The sequence below is a fragment of the Sander lucioperca genome, chromosome 9 (genome assembly GCF_008315115.2).
Source record: "Sander lucioperca isolate FBNREF2018 chromosome 9, SLUC_FBN_1.2, whole genome shotgun sequence".
Taxonomy (NCBI): Eukaryota; Metazoa; Chordata; class Actinopteri; order Perciformes; family Percidae; genus Sander; species Sander lucioperca.
Genome location: NC_050181.1, coordinates 3965617 through 3981885, shown reverse-complemented (window position 1 = coordinate 3981885; position 16269 = coordinate 3965617). Strand labels below are relative to the sequence as shown.

Here is a 16269-nt window from a genome sequence, read left to right as displayed (position 1 = left end):
TCCGCGTGTATATCTACGCTGCATACAGCAGTCGGTAGTCTGCTGTATGCAGCGTAAACATACACGGCACTTTCTAAAGCCACGTGGCATGTTATTGCGAGGCTACGGTTGGTTTTAACATCACACGCAGGGGAAAAGAAATACAATTGGCGTGTCATACATACGCCACTTCATGAGAACAGTCTCGCACTGAGAATATCACATGATGAAACATGCAGTAGCAGGAACAGAAGCAGGGCCAAAGGGGTGGCATGGCCCCCTTTCCTGGAATCTGATCCCCCACCCCCCCTAAAAAAAAATCAAGGTAGTTGGCTTCTTAATATCATGGATGGATTACCGAACGGCCCTCACGGGTACAAGACCATGGGCCGCTGGACCAAAGCCTCTGTATGAAGTTAAAACTTTTTGTTGGAAAGCAGGCTAAATCAAACAACTACAAAAAGATAGATTGGGGAGAAGAGAAGGAGATCCAAAATTACTACAAAGCGATGCAAAATGAGCATAAAGGATACAGGCCATGAGGCTCTCTACGAGGTGACTGTTAACATTTCTTGTTCAAAAGTCAATCAAACAATTACAAAAAGACCCAAAACAACGACAAAGGGATACACAATGATTACAAAGTAGGGCTGGGCGATATGAAGAAAATCAAATATTACAATATTTTTGGACCAAATACCTCGATATTGCGACGATATTGTAAGGTTGATAACTGGTGCTTTCACAAAATATATAACACAATGAGATTTGTGACAAATAATCATCAGTAATGTTGATATAATGACTTTGTGGGTAAAGTTAAATAATAAAACAGCTAGAACAGTCTTGTAAATTCAGAAAATTACATCACTTTACTGTAATGCAGCCTGTAAAACCAGGAAAAGACAACACTGATGTCATATTACAATATCCAAAATCTAAGACGATATCTAGGCTCATATCACGATATCGACATATTGCCCAGCCCTACTACAAAGACGTAAAATGACCACAAAGAGAAGCACAACAGCTATAAACAGATGCCAAACAACCACAAACAACGCAACATAACTACAAAGATGTAAAATGGCCACAAAGACACACAAAATTCCTACAACAAGATGCAAAAATGACTACAAAGAGACGCAAAATGACCACAAAGACACAACATGACAATATACAAAAAGGCAGAACAACTACAAAGAGATGCAAAACGGTCACAAAGAAATGAAAATGACCACAAAAACGCAAAACAACCGCAAAAGGGTACTGGCCCCTGAATTAGGTGACTGTTAACATTTCTTGTTGAAGAGTCAATCAAACAACTACAAAAAGATCCATCCTTACTACCCTCCCCCTCTTATTCAAAAGATTTTAAAAGCACCGTGTCTTTCTCACTATCATGAAGGAGTAATTAGTGCATGGAGATAATAATGCTCCACATAGTTACTGTTATCACTTGATCATTAGTCTGACATTTGTTATTCATTATTTTTTATACGAAAGCCATTGTTGGTAATTGTTCCAGGTAAAGTGTCATTTTCTTATCAAGCTGTACATTACAGGAGAAGTCCTTATCTTTATTACATGAAAGAAAACATTCCCTGCTGCCTCTAATTTCTCAGGCGGAGTGCATCAATCTTTTACGCTCCATTATTACAATCTTCTGCCACTGCTATGAAACATAATTTCTCATACAGTATCAGCTGTGGCATTTCTGGGGTGCCAGCATTATTACTTCAGCCTCAATATGGATGAGATAGGATGTAAAATGCATGAGAGAAATGTAAAAGCGTTTTAAGTGACCCAAGTATAGGTTGCAAGTGTCTCACAGTACAATTTACATCTCACTGCATTTTCAGAGACCTAACCCTGCAAATTACATTTTTGCTTGCAATCACATTACAAACAACCCATAATCTAGGCAGTTTCTCACCAGGATCATTGGTGAGAAAATAAGACGTATGTAGTTTGCATCAACATAAATGCATTTTGAATGGTAAGACTGCCATCTAGTGGCATCTACTCAAACCAGCTACAGAGGCTAATTTAATTGGTTTTGTAGAAAGAATCACTAAATGGGAAGATACAAAGTATCATGTAAAAAGTATTTGAAAATGTTAACAATATTCAAGTATTTCACTACATTGATCTCTCACAATCGCTCGCACGCACACACACACACACACACACACACACTTAATGTGGAAAAACATGGTTGGGCAACAACTACATTGGAATGATGCAAAACCAGAAAATTACATTATTTTATATAATAAAAAAATCACGTCCCCATACAGTTTAACACAGTTGATAATCCGACTGAGCACTACCTGTTCTTTACAATTTGCTGTTACACTGCTCAATCCCCCGCTGTGTAACGCGCTGACAGTTTGAATAACTTAGCTAGCTAGCTATGTTTGCTCTGCTGACAACAGTTTTACCTTGTTATCCTGCTGTTTCTTCGACAAGATAGCAGTTAACAGTTAACGTTAGCCACACACTTAGACATTTTTTTTTTACCAGATATGTATATCTGGTAAAATAGATTAAACTCCTCGTTACCCACGTTTAATCTCAAATTCTTCATCAAAAGGCAGGCTTTAAAATGTGTGATAACCCACATCATTCATGGTGACCGCAGTTTGTTATTATAAGCAAACTTCTGACAACTAGGAGCCAGTGAGTGACAACAGGCAAAAAGCTAATTAAATTGCAGCGGGACAACAGCCAATCAGCCCATCAGCACCATGGATGTAATGAACCAATGTGCCATCCGCTTGCTAACTGCATGCTTGATTGTGAGCATGCGGCTGTGGGGCTATGGGGCTATGCCATGGATGTATTAAGAGAACTATGCCCACATAGGGCCTCAAGAACCAATTAAACTACATTTTTGGGGCTTTACTTGCCACTTGCCCCCATATTACCGAAATAAAATGTAACTCTATTTTGTATAAAGCAACAGAAACCCAGCTCAGCTTTTTTCCATACTCACTGTGATCAGCACAGTTACGGATAATGATACGTTTTAAAGGAAATTAGTAAATAATCAAAGTTAATCAGCCGTAATAACCCGATTGTATTTCTAATTCAGGCAGTTTAGGATCTCCATTCCTTTACAAAAAACATCATTGTCCTATATCTTATAGGATTTTCCACACCGACAAATACATGGAGCTAAAAAACAGCTTAATCCACTATATGTTAACTATCTGAGCAGAGCACTTTTTTGTCCATTTTGTCGTTTATAAAACAAAACTAATCCTTAATATAGTATACAGTATATACCAGTTCACTGATATACTGAGGCCTGGGCATCTGCTTCTTAAAATGCTCATTTAGTGCAAAAACACAAATCCAAAAAAAGCTGAGGGAGAAATCATACATTTATTTCCAATCAAAGATTACAAATAAGTTACATTAATATACACACATTAAGTTGTGCAACAGTAATCAGCTTTTTAGATTAGAGCTGCCCCCACAACAATGACACCTAGTAGTTTAACAAGTTAAGGTTTTTAGTTGTCTTTCAGATTTTAATCACCTTTAAGAGGCACAATTACTTGAAAACTGTGCAATGTTTGAGTAATGACTTAAAATTAATTTGCATAACAATGTCAATTAATAAATTTACAATCTGAGAACTAATACATTCAACATAACTTAAATGTGATTTATTTACCTTCTGTAACAATGTCAACACTGAACAGTTATCTAACAACAGATACAATGTGCATTCAGTAAGACATGAGTGCAGCAATATAAAGATTGTTTTTTCCTGAAAATAAAAAAAGTTTTAACCAAATTAGTACACATAAAAAGACACTTGAGAATTATCAAAGCCTAAGACTTGAAATGTTCTCGATTTTGCACACAGTTTGGGGGCAAATCTAAACCCTCTGCCCACAGCTGCATAACAAAGCTGTGCTGAGTAACATGGATTTAAATAAATAGTGTAGCTGAGACTGAGGATTGGCAAGATACGACGACGCTGCCATGTGTTTTACCTCTGGGTGTCAAACAAAACACTGCCCCATGCTCCAATTCATGCAAAAACATTTTCTTTACTGTAAATTGAAGTTATTTTAATAAAACTATATTTTGTTTGCAACAAGTCACATGTTGCATCTCCAGTTGTGAGACCTATTAGCCCGGTGGTAGTACGATTGCTCAAGTTTATAAGAGGACGAGGATAGTTTGCCCTTTACATGCTGTCACTTTTCAAACACGGAAGTTCTTTCATTTAAAACAGTAGGTGCATAAAAAAGGCAGAACTCTCCAACAACAAACCAGTCAAGTGTCTTAAGCCCCAAAAACAAAATTAAATCACAGAGCCAACGTTCTCATTCTTGTCTGTTCCACACAATCTGTTTCGGATGCACAAATGTTGCAAATTAAACAGAATATTCCTTTATCATTCAGGTCTTTATCATAAAGTACATGAAAAAAAGCTGAGCCAATCAGTGCCTGTCTCTGGACAATGATTAAGTACAGTAAAATCTTCCTCACAGGGTGATGGGAGCAAGAAAGATATATGAAACTGACTTCCACAACAGTTTGTCCCATGTTTTCCCTCAGACAAACTGACATGGTGAGTAAGTCAACGTGCTAAGGAATGTTGCTCAATGATTTCTGGGCTTTAGCAACGATGATCACACTTCAAAGCATCTCTTTCCCAAACTGTTCTCTTGCAGTAAAACCAACAAAAGTAACTTGATAACATAATGGTTGAGGGTGTAAAGACAGACTCAGAGGAATCGAGTCAGAACTGCGAAACTCTTTTTGTCCTTAGTGAGCAGACTGAAACCTGCATCTAAAATGTGTCTGTAGACTTCAGCTAACACTACGATGTGTGGTGGTCCTCTCTTTGCTCTCAACACACAGCCATGGTAGTTGGGTTGTTTAGCAGGGCAGGTGTGTGTGAGTGTGGTGGGATGATGGTGTCAGAAGGCTAGCTGAGGAGGTCAGGCTGCAGGTTGATCCTCTGCAGGACATCCTCAGGCATGCACAGAACAGGATTCACTGGCTTGATCTGTTCATCTCCGAGAAGGGAGAGACCTGCAACTCCGAACAGAGTGTGGAAAGGATCCACCTGCAGAGGAGGAGGGAGCAGGAGACTTAATGACAATCAGAGAGATACCAAAAACAAAAAAGAAGTTGCATGTCCTCCTCCACTATTATCTGGAGTTGTAATGAAGTATTGTAACGGAATGAGTTGGCATTAGCTCAGTCTGTGGGGTTCAAGTCTACGGACCAAGTATGGAGTGTGGACTGGTAGGTGCCAGTTTGCCTCTTAGTTTGCCTCATAGGAAGGCCCCGAAACGCCCAAACTGTTCCAGTGGTGCCGTACCATGGTTGGCCCTGCACTGCCCCTTGAATTGCATGTGGGCTGTGTATATAAAATGGATTTGCGAAAGCTACATTTCAACTGCCAATTTACCTTGGGGATTGACAAGTAAAATAAAAAAAATAAACATCTTATATGATGATGCACATCCTCAAAATATGAGGATGTGCATCATATGGTAGATCAAAATCAAGTACATCAAGTGGTGGGAAGTGTGGGATTGAATTCAGCAGAGATGAGCGGCCTTTTTCTAAATTTTAAAAATCATAAAACTTGTGTTCTCTCTCACTCCTTAACAAGCTTAGAAGCCAGCATAGGTAAGGATCCACTTGTGCATAAAGGCTGCTATTTCACTAACACTGGTTAGAGTTTATAAAGTTAATACCGAAATAGCAATGGTGAAACTGAAAACAATGCATTTGCATAATTCATAGGTAAGGAGGAAAAAACTGCAGGCAATGTAATCTTGTGATATTTTTCTTTGGGTTTTCTGCTGATGAAGTAATGAACCATATCAATTCAATACACAGTACATGAACAGTATTATACAAACATTTTACTTCTTCTCTATACATTTCCAGACGTATGGACAGTAATGTGCATATTGTATCAACTGACCTAAAGAGAATTCATATTTATACCTGTACATATTGGATCTAAAGCATATACACCGTATCCATATCATACCGCCAGCTGTTTGTTCTGTATATGTCTACTGTTAGCATTACTTGTACTTACACTATGCACGAAATGTTTTATTTTATACTATACCAGCACTGCCTACTATGTTCATACTGCTCATGCTGTATTCATACCCCTTACTCTTTATTGTATACTCTATTTATTCTATATATTAATCTGTACATTACTCTGCACTTTACTGCTTTTTACACTTCTGGTTAGATGCTAAACTGCATTTCGTTGTCTCAGTACCTGTACTCTCTGCAATGACAATAAAGTTGAATCTAATCTAAAACCTTACAGTACTTAAGAAGTTCTGAGTGGGGGCGACCTCTAGCTCACCCAGTAAGAGCGTGCGCCCCATGTAGTCTGAGTCCTTGGCAGCAGCCCGGGTTTGAATCCGACCTGCGGCCCTTTGCTGCGTGTCCCAACACCCAAAAAAAAAGTTCTGAGTGTATCAGCGAGATAACGTTTATCTTAAACCTTTTTACTGGTTGAAAATATATATGAGACAGAGAGACAAAGGATGGGATCATGGAGGTGCAGACAGGCTTACATGGAGGCAGGACTTTGGGAACAGACAGGTCTAATACGTTCCCCCTTTCCATTGCAGCATGCAGGAGTTAGTTGTGTTTGACAGCTCACCATGTCTCCCGGTCTGTCAGCAAAACCTCCAGTCTCCTCGTCTTGACAGGCCAGTATAAACGATCGCAGCTTGGCCTTGTCGATCCAGTGGATCCGACCAATGATTTTCAGCGATGCCAAAACCCACCACGAGTAGCACACATCTGGAAGCTGAATGAGACAAACAAAACCAGAGCTTGGTCAGTACTGTAACTAAATCTGATTGAAGTATTAGCTTCAATACCTTTAACGGTAAGTACAGATGTAGATATACTATTTTATTTTACAAACAACTTAACTACTTTGGCTAATTTAGAAGCCTCAATTACTTTTAGAGTAGATATGTTGCAGGTTAAAGTACTATAACAGGAATCATGCTGTCCTGATTTTTTTTTTTTTTTTTTTTTTTTTTTTTAAAGGTTTCCCCACTACAGCATCTGGAGAGGACAAACCTTCTCTGGTCGTCCATTGAGGCCTCCGGACGGCAACTGCCTCTCGCAGAGCCACCAGCCCAGCAGGTCAGCGTTCACCTGGTGCAGCTGACCGGTGAGTGACAGGAAGCCAGAGCAGCAGTAAATCTGATGGACAGAAGGGAAAAGACCATAAAGATTACATTTGAGAAGGATTTTAACATGTAACTGCTCAGGAGGTGTGTGAACGTAATACCAGCCACCTTCCAGAGTGAGAATATATTTCATCATGTTAGTGTCGGGGATTGACAATCTCTCCGTTATGCGTCAGACTCCTTCCCACAAGACCAGCCTACAGCCTCATATTTGTGATGTGTTAATAATTCAATGGTCTGATAACCTTTATGTGGGAACTAGCAACTTAAGTCCCACAGAGACTGCCATTCACTATACAAGAACATCAGTGGACTCACCTGACCAGCATGAGACTCTGAACCAGGTCTGCAGCCAAAACCACCGTCAAAGTTCATACAGGACAAGACGAACTCTACAGCTTTGTCAACATTTATTGTGTCCATCTTGCCCTTACAAGGAGGAGAGGACAGAGAGTCATCTTCAGACTATAAAGTGTTACACTTAGAGCCCGACCGATTTTATCAGCCGATATTGGCCTATCGCAGACATATCTGTATTTATCGCTATCGGCATATATGTTGTCCATCATGCACCGATATTAACATTTTTTTTACTGGAACATATAATGCCGAAAACAATGCTTTGTATATAATGTATGATAATGTTAAATATTCTTTTAATAAAGTTATTTGTTTAAAGGTGCTCTAAGCGATGTTGGGTGACAGCACTTCTTGTTTGACGTTCAAAGTATTTTCAAACAAAACGGAGGCTAGTTCGCCCCTCCCTCCTCCTCATCCCGTCCCCTCTCCCTCCCTTCCGTGCTTCCACGCACTAACCCCCCAAGCCCCACCCCCAAATCCTTCTTGTCGGTTATTGGCTGGAACGCTGGAAGACTGTTATGTTTGGTGGTGCAGGTTGGCACAGTTTGTTTTTGTTGCCGTTTGTGGAGCCTGGGCTGTCTACAGAGACCATGTTTTTTTTTACAGTGTGTTCAGGGGACAGGCAGCTAGTGGATAGTGAGGAGATGTTTGCTGTATGTGACAAAAAATGTTGTAGCCTAAAAAACGCGTAACATTGCTTACAGCACCTTTAAGAAAGCAGCCTTCTGACTACATTTACATGGTCATACACAATCCACACAGAAAAGGTCTATTTTCATTCCAGCTCAAAAATTCACTATATCGGCGCCAAATCTGTAATCGGTGAATCTTTCCCCTCTACAATGGGTATCGTTCTAAAAAATCCCATGTCGGTCAGGCTCTAGTTACAGTGTTGTGTAAAGACAAAAAAGTGAGAAAAACTGTCATTATATACATACCAGTAATGCAAGTGTGGCAACAGCACAGAAGGAAAATCTTGTGTCTATTTCTCCTGTAAAGTTACACAACATTATACTATTTTAATATTATATTTAAAGCAAACTATAATTTGAATAAATGAAAATGACTATATGGTTTTACTGGGATTTCAGCGGCAAGCTCAATATGACAACAATTATTTAAGTTGTATATTTGTACAAATATAGTGTGATACAAATTGTGTGCGGACATTGCCTATTATTTTATCCCCTCTATTAAAATGCTTGTGTGCTTTTCATTCACTCCGTTTTTTTGGTTTTTTTTGAGGAGCAAATGTTTCCTGAGACAACACAGATCGGAGTAAATCTTGCTCACCCCATTTGTCCCCTGCAAATGAGCCGTCTTCCTGCTGCAGCCCTTTGATGTATTCCACCACTTTGTCCACATCAAGTGCATCTACACTGTCATACAAGCACAGGATCTGAGAAAAAAATAATACAATAATTAAACCAAAAACCCATCTTGCGCTGCTGGTATGAAATACTGCAAGATAGACTGTTGTACTAGTTGCAGCTTTCACTACACAGTAGCAGGAGTTGGTTGGGCTTGACATTCAGAGACAGCTTGTACACGACCCTAAATCTGTCTGATCCTATGTGGTATGAGACTGTAATACATTACTTGGAGGACAATAAGCTAGGGGAGAGGACTAACAAATCAACAAACAGGAAACCAGAAATGGTGGAAGGTTGGGCTTGGGTTTGCAGCCCCAACCTGTAAAAAACATATATGCTACAGAAACACTGATGAAACCCTTTCGTGGATGACTTATGTTTTTTTGGGGAACACAAAGGCCTAAGTAAGTCAGTAAACCAAAACTAAAAAGTCATAAACCAGAAACGACTAAGAACAGGAGTTGCAGAGCAATCAAGCTAATGTACAAACATGTAGCTAACAGACAAATTGAGAAGTTTTGCTGGGAGATAAATACAAATATAATTTTCATCATAAGGATCCTTCAGAAGAAATGAAATCTTAAAAACCACTGAAGCTGCTCAAGACAGTGAAATATACAGCATTAACCACTGAAATTGCTAGAAAATTACAGTAAAAGAGACTTCCAATGAAATGAATAAATAAAAAAAAAATTTGAGCACCGCATTTATTTTTTTAGCTCTGTATGTCATCCAAGAATAAAATGAATTAAAAACGTATGTATATTTCTGGTTTATAAATTCTCGGCCTATTTGATTTATTGTATAGAGCAGTGGTTCCCAACCTGGGGTCCGGGGACCCCTCAGGGGGGCGGCAAAGATCAGAGGGGGTGCGCAAGTCTTTATCTGGTTTGAGGTTGAGGTAAAAAAAAAAAAAACATTTGCACATTTTAAACAAATTATGATAATACACTAGAATATATAATGTATACAAAAGTCTGTATAAAAACTATATATTTTTGTTCTCGCTTAAAATTGTAGGCAGGCTGCTTAGTAGGCCAAACCTCCGGGACCTCTTAACCTGTGACCCTTGCTGTCATCAGGTCAGCTGCTAGCCGCTAGCTGATAGCTGCTATCATCCTTGTTTTTCCTGCCGCCACGGCATCACTATTTTATGAATGAAACATGGCGGAGAAACGTAAAAGTGCTGATAACTCCTCTGTATCAAAAAAGAAAGTAAGGCTCTATCTCGAGAGTTACCTCAACTTCGGTTTCGGACGGGGGGGCTCAGCTTTTCTTAGACATAAGTAGGGGGGGCGCCAAGGAAAAAAGGTTGGGAACCACTGGTATAGAGGACGACATCTCATCAACCTCAAATCACAGCAAAGTATTGTCTTTCTAGTTGGTAACAATTCCATCTTCTCTCAGTATAAAAGTTGATGTGAAAACAAGAATAAATTGGTCAATCTGTCAAATGTCAAGTTGACTGTCTTTCAGTCACCTGGACGGCGCTGAGGGTGTAGAGTAGGTGGGGGTCGTGTCCGATGCTGGCGCTGATGCCTCCACACTCGTGCTGACAGGCTTTAATGAAGTCTATGATCTCCTGCCGGTTCATCCGGGGCAGCTGCCCCATCAGGTCCATCACCGTCAGCCCCCAGTAGATGCCGCTCATCCTCAGGTACTCTGACAGCGTGTACTCCTGGACCAACACAAATAGGACACAAATGAACAAGAGGAAATAATACAGCAGGATCTGTAATACCACATGTCCCATAGATATTTAAAGTTTAAACCATTTTTCTTTTGTTATCTGTTCACACAAATAGCACTACATAAATTGTACCTTCAAAGTTTGCTGACCAGAGAAAAGGACCTATTATTTGAATATTTACATCTATAAAATTGAAATGAGACTACTAATTTGACCACCAATAATTTCAAAGTTGTTAATGAGTTTAAATACTTGGGCGTGATTATAGACTCCAAACTCTCTTTTAAAAATCATGTTAAAATGATATCCAAAAGAATTAAATTCAATCTTTGTAATTTTAAGCAAAACAGAGGATCTCTGTCAGATGCAGCTGCTCTGATGTTTCTGCACTCAATAATATTTTCACATCTGAACTACTGCATCACCAGCTGGTCTGTCGGGTTCTACTATCCTAAAACCAGTTGAGCTTTTGTACAAAAAAGGCACTCAAAACTCTAGATAAAAAAAAAACTATCTTATCATCATTGCAAGATCTTAGAGAAACATAACTTACTGAGTTTTGATAATTTCTGTAAATTATCCTCAATATGCTTAATTTATAAAGTACTACATGGCTTGGCGCCACCCCCACTGCTAGAGTTTCTTAAATACAGACAAACTCGGATCACCAGAGCTGTTGTAAACAGGGACTGTGAGGTTCCTTTTAGAAAAACCTCCTTCAGCCATAATGCACTATGTATTAAAGGTAGTGCATTATGGAACACACTACCCCCAACTATAAGGGAATGTCCCACTCTGGCCACCTTTAAGAGCCAGGTAAAGGTGTGGCTTAGAGCTATCACCTCTAACTGCATGCTGTACCGTATTAGCCCAGTAGAGCATACTAATGAATTGTGTCTCCGTTTTAAGACTTACTAATGAATTGTCCTGTTTTCCTGTTTCTCCCTGTTTTATATAGCAAATGTTACTACTGTATATATTTTGTCCTTTTTATTGTAACTTCAACCTGCCTAATGGACTACAGATGGAAATTAGCCCTTGGGCTACAATCTGGCACTTTTACGTATACTGCTGTAGATGTTCATCAAACGTGCATTGTCCTGAAATAATAAATAAATAAAGCACCTAATACAATTAAAATGAGTAGGTATCTTTCATCCTACCACTTCATCTTACCAGTTTAGTAATTATAAGGCATACAGGCATTTTCTAAATGTCCTAAAAATAAAAGTGCTAGAACATTCTTCACAAAAAGGAGGGGGGTGGAGTATGTGATTCAGTACATACTGGACAAATATATGCATTAATTTGGATTTATTTTTCTCATTTGTAATAAAAGAAACTTGTAGTGTTGTTAGAAAAGAGACACTTTTTCTGAGAAATGTAACAAACTAATTTGTTCTAGTAAAATATAACATATGAGAACATAAAAAGGAGATGGTATAAATTGTTCTTTTGTTAGTTTTTTTTCCCAATGGTGTACTTCTCCACTCTTCTGGTGTCAGGTTTTCCACAAGACTGTAGAAGACTTGTGAGGTCCAACACTGATGTCTGGTGATAAGGTCTGGCTTACAGTTCACAAAGGTGTTGGATGGGTACAAGATCAAACTTTTGCCACAAAGTTGGAAGCACACTTTTGTCTAAATATCATTGTATGCTGTAGCATAAAATCTCGCATAGCCCAAACAATGAAAACAGCCAAAGTAAAAGTACATAAAAGTAACGTCAAGTTGACAAACCTGTCTAAGGTAGAACAAAAACATCTAGAAAGCCCATATGATTGCCTTTTACTCACATAGTCATCCTTTTTGGAGCCGTAGGCAGCGATGTAGTCTGCATGTTTGTCCAGCAGCAGTGTGCTGGGAGCGTCAGGCTTAATGATGACATCTTTCACTTGGGTACCCTGACAATAAACACATCAACATGTTTAAAACATGCCACACATTCTAACTGACCCCGTTTCAATATGATTCAGTTATAACCTATATCATTTCGCTGTCAAACCTGATACTGAATAAACTCATATTATGTAGCTAAATGACTTCATATGTAAATAAGTGACTATTTGTTGACAGGTTGTGCTATCAACGAGCTACATGCTAACACGGATGCTAGCTACATTTTAGCCATTTTACTTTAGTTAGCTGCTTTCACAGATTAGCAGTCAATGTGCCACTAAAGTCGGATAGAACAAAGACAAGTAGACATTTCTATTCACTTCGGCTATAATGTTTTCTTAAACTACGCTGACTAACTATAACATTTAGTTACAATATGACGCCAGTTACCATTCTGAAAACGTTCGCATGATCAGGCTTCTTCTTCTTGAGTTTTTACGGCGGTTGGTTTTAGGTGCAATACCGCCACCTTCTGCTTCGGAGACTGTACCACAGTCTACATCCTGCCCTTCTGCCGAATACTCAAAATCTACTAAGTGCACATACTTTACACAATTCTGAAGTACTTTTCTTACCACTTTACTTGATTGTTTTTGTCTACTTCTTCTGACCCAAGCTTACAAGATAACTCCATCAATGTATTCTTCCTCTACTGAGACTGCATTACTGCATCCCAGGTCCTTAAATTGCATCCCCTTCACCGAGGAAGTGGTGCTGAAGGAGACGGACCTGAGCTCCGGCCCAATTTAACCTCTGCCCTTCACTGAGGAACCTTGGGAGAGAAATAAGGGACATCCCATGTCCCTTATTTGATAGCTTCTCGCTCCTCCTTGAAGGCCGTCTCAAAGCCCTTATTTCTACCCAGTCTTTCTGTTTACTTAATATGTAAAATGAAGTATCATTTTCAAAATGTGAATATACTGTTCTAGCCAATATTAATCTATGAGTTTGCCTCCCAGAGAGGAACACTCCCCCCACAGGAAACCAGTTTCTTGGACTCATTGAGGTCATTTAACCAGTTATACACAAACTACAGTTTTGTTTGGTTTTCTTGATTCATCTAAGTTAAATATGAAAACAGAAAAAAACTATTTCTATTATCGGTCCAGAAATAGAAAAAAACAACAACCTTAAACCATGTTCAGTTCAAGATAAAATGGAAATGGAATAAATAAAAAAAAAAAAGATACTTTAAAGCTTCTGATGAATTCACCTTTATGTCATTGTCAAAAAGTGATGTGTCTAACAGTAACAACTGAATCACAGTACATATTACATCCATACTTTCTGCAGAGGTTCTCCATTGGAGGGTAACAAAAAACTGTTAAGGACCTAATTTCTAAATCAGACAGAAAACCATTTCATGCATTTTTAAAGTTGTTAAAATCATTAAACACAAATTTCTCAGTTTCTAACACATTCTGGTGAGAAATGATTTGTACAGATCAAGATTAAAATTGGTTCTGCTGTGTGAAAAATCTGAAGAATGGGCGCAGAAGGTCAATAGGGAAAGCCAAACAAGTGTGTAAGTTTGGTAGCATGTCAAAAGGTAAAACAAGACATCGGTTGGACATTTTGAGAAAAATAATCTTTGATTTTGCATGCTTTTACTGCCTATGAGAATAAACAAAAAAACAATGCATGTTTGGGCTGCGCTTGTCAACTTATAAAGTTAAATATGTCCAAGTTTATTATCATCATCATGTTGCCCTGAGACAGACACCGTTTTACCAGATAAACAACTTTACAGTTTAAAGTCCAGACTGCTATCAAAAGCAGCAGTGTTTTTGTGCCTGGCTGCCATTATTTACAACCTACAGAGGCTGCAGCCCGACAGGACATGGTCATAGGATCTTTTGCCTAAATGCTGTGATCCTCAACACTTCAAGTCACAAAATAAGGCCACAGTTCTGAGCTGCATTCGGATAACCCTTTTAAAAATGGGACAGGTCTTGTTGACAGGTTCTGATGAGAAAGGTAGACTGCTATCTACCAATTCAGGGTCTGGATCAGTTCCAAAAAAAAAACTAAGGCAGGATGAAGTGCTGGTAAGGCAAACGACATTCTGCAAATGTATCCTGAGTATAAGTAAGCAGATATATTTCCAGGAACACATGTTTATGTGTAGAAAAGTTAAAACAAAAGCACATTTTGTTGAGGACAAGTCAGGTGTGCAGAGTTCATTTCTTATATCTTCCCAGGTGTTCTCGGGCAATAATGAGTCTTTGGATTTGAGCAGTGCCCTCGTAGATCTACAAAAGGAAACAAAAATGGTAATCAAGAAAATTAAGTTTTGCCAAATACTTCTGCTGGCAGTGATTAAGTGCACATCATCACCCACCTGGTAGATCTTGGCGTCTCTCATCAGCTTCTCCACCGGGTATTCGCTGTTGAAGCCGTTGCCTCCAAATATCTGAACAGCATCGGTGGCCACCTGATTGGCGATGTCTCCAGCAAAGGCCTTGGCGATGGAGGCGTAGTAGGTGTTTTTGCGGCCCTGGTCCACTTCCCAGGCAGACCGCTGGTACGCCATCCTGGCCAGCTCCACCTTCATCGCCATCTCAGCTAGGAGGAAGGACACTGCCTGGTGCTGTGAAACAGGAGGAGACAGAGGGGCCTGTTTATCCTGTACTCTTTTTACTTGTAACACTGTACAGCACTGTACACTGTGATGTCTCCTGGCCGTCAGTTATCATGATAGTTACAGTTAAGACAGTATTGCCACAGTTATTTGCATTATACAACAAAATTCTGTAATACAGTGAACTCAAAATGGGGTATATCAGCGCATAAAGCCTGCGACAGAACAGAAGAAAATGAAGAAAACAAACCTCAGCAATGACTTTGCCAAAGGTCTTCCTCTCAAGTGCATAATTGGTAGCTTCATCAAGGGCCCTCTGTGCCAGGCCTGTTGCTCCTGCTGCCACCTGCATTGCATTAAGAACATTAGTAAACATCACAGACAGATCTTCAATGACCGATACACTTAACAACATTGGTTTTTCATTTGCTTAACAATGTTTAAAAGCGTGTAATTGTTTGGTTGTAGCAATGGGTTATCAGATATTTGGATATGAAGGTAGGAATGTCCTTCAATTAGGTGATGTCTTTGATGCCATGTAGGCAGTGGGTTTTACAGTTTTGTACCAAATACCTGGAGCATATCAGTGTCGCAAATGTTGTGTGTCCACACAAATCCAAAAAGACACTTGACTAAAGGTCACTGTAACAAAGGGTCTGCTGTGACAATACCAGATCATTAAATGCATTTTATAGAGAAATGCAAGAAGAAAAATTATGAGAAAAGAGCTGCTGATTATAGCAGCTGATTCCCATTTTTCTTTTGTTTTTTTAAAACAAAAAAAGTGAGCCTTTGCGATACCAATTTCAATTTAGTTAGAAGACTTACTGGTGGACGGGTGTTGTCAAAGGCACCCATGGCAATTTTGAAGCCAGATCCCTCTGCGATCAGGACGTTCTCCTTTGGTATTCTCACATCCTCAAAGGTGATGCCTCTGGTATCAGAGCACCTCTGGCCCATGTTCATCTCCTACAAGCACAAAACAAAACACAGGGCATGTTATCTTGTAACGCACATATCAAATGCCAAATTACTGGACTAGATTATGGCACCATCCTGACTAGATAGCTGAGGTTTTCTCTAAGAAATACTGCGATACAAATTTTTGGTCATACTGCCCAGCGCTACTCAAAAATCATAATTTTGTGTAAGAGATTGAAATTGAAGC

At 39.2% G+C, this 16269-nt stretch overlaps 2 protein-coding genes and 1 long non-coding RNA gene across 4 annotated transcripts in view; all 3 read right to left on the bottom strand.

Moving 5' to 3' along the window:
• Positions 1-3350: 3350 nt before the first annotated feature.
• rabggtb (Rab geranylgeranyltransferase subunit beta) lies at positions 3351-13210 on the bottom strand. 2 transcript variants are annotated; one of them, XM_031294424.2, is made up of 9 exons: positions 13132-13210; positions 12418-12525; positions 10413-10610; positions 8853-8958; positions 8498-8550; positions 7518-7628; positions 7087-7212; positions 6656-6805; positions 3351-5074 (listed from the first exon to the last, which is right to left on the bottom strand). In XM_031294424.2, exons 3-9 carry the CDS (start codon positions 10581-10583, stop codon positions 4934-4936), a joined length of 858 nt encoding a protein of 285 aa, XP_031150284.1. In that variant the 5' UTR covers positions 10584-10610; positions 12418-12525; positions 13132-13210; the 3' UTR covers positions 3351-4933. The 2 variants fall into 2 exon arrangements, with proteins under 2 accessions (XP_031150284.1, XP_031150282.1); XM_031294422.2 differs by having other exon boundaries at positions 12911-13177.
• Positions 6220-6654, bottom strand: LOC118495891. Its single transcript, XR_004898340.1, has 2 exons — positions 6580-6654; positions 6220-6500 (listed from the first exon to the last, which is right to left on the bottom strand). It is a non-coding gene; the product is annotated as an uncharacterized LOC118495891 (long non-coding RNA).
• Positions 13211-13718: 508 nt separating the features above from the next.
• Positions 13719-16269, bottom strand: part of acadm (acyl-CoA dehydrogenase medium chain) — a 9299-nt gene continuing 6748 nt past the window's right edge. Inside the window, exons 9-12 of the mRNA XM_031294402.2 lie at positions 15930-16070; positions 15352-15447; positions 14862-15110; positions 13719-14772 (exon numbers count right to left, since the gene is read on the bottom strand). Of these exons, the coding sequence (XP_031150262.1) occupies positions 14701-14772; positions 14862-15110; positions 15352-15447; positions 15930-16070 (558 nt within the window). The 3' untranslated portion in view covers positions 13719-14700. The remainder of the gene's footprint in view (positions 14773-14861; positions 15111-15351; positions 15448-15929; positions 16071-16269) is intronic.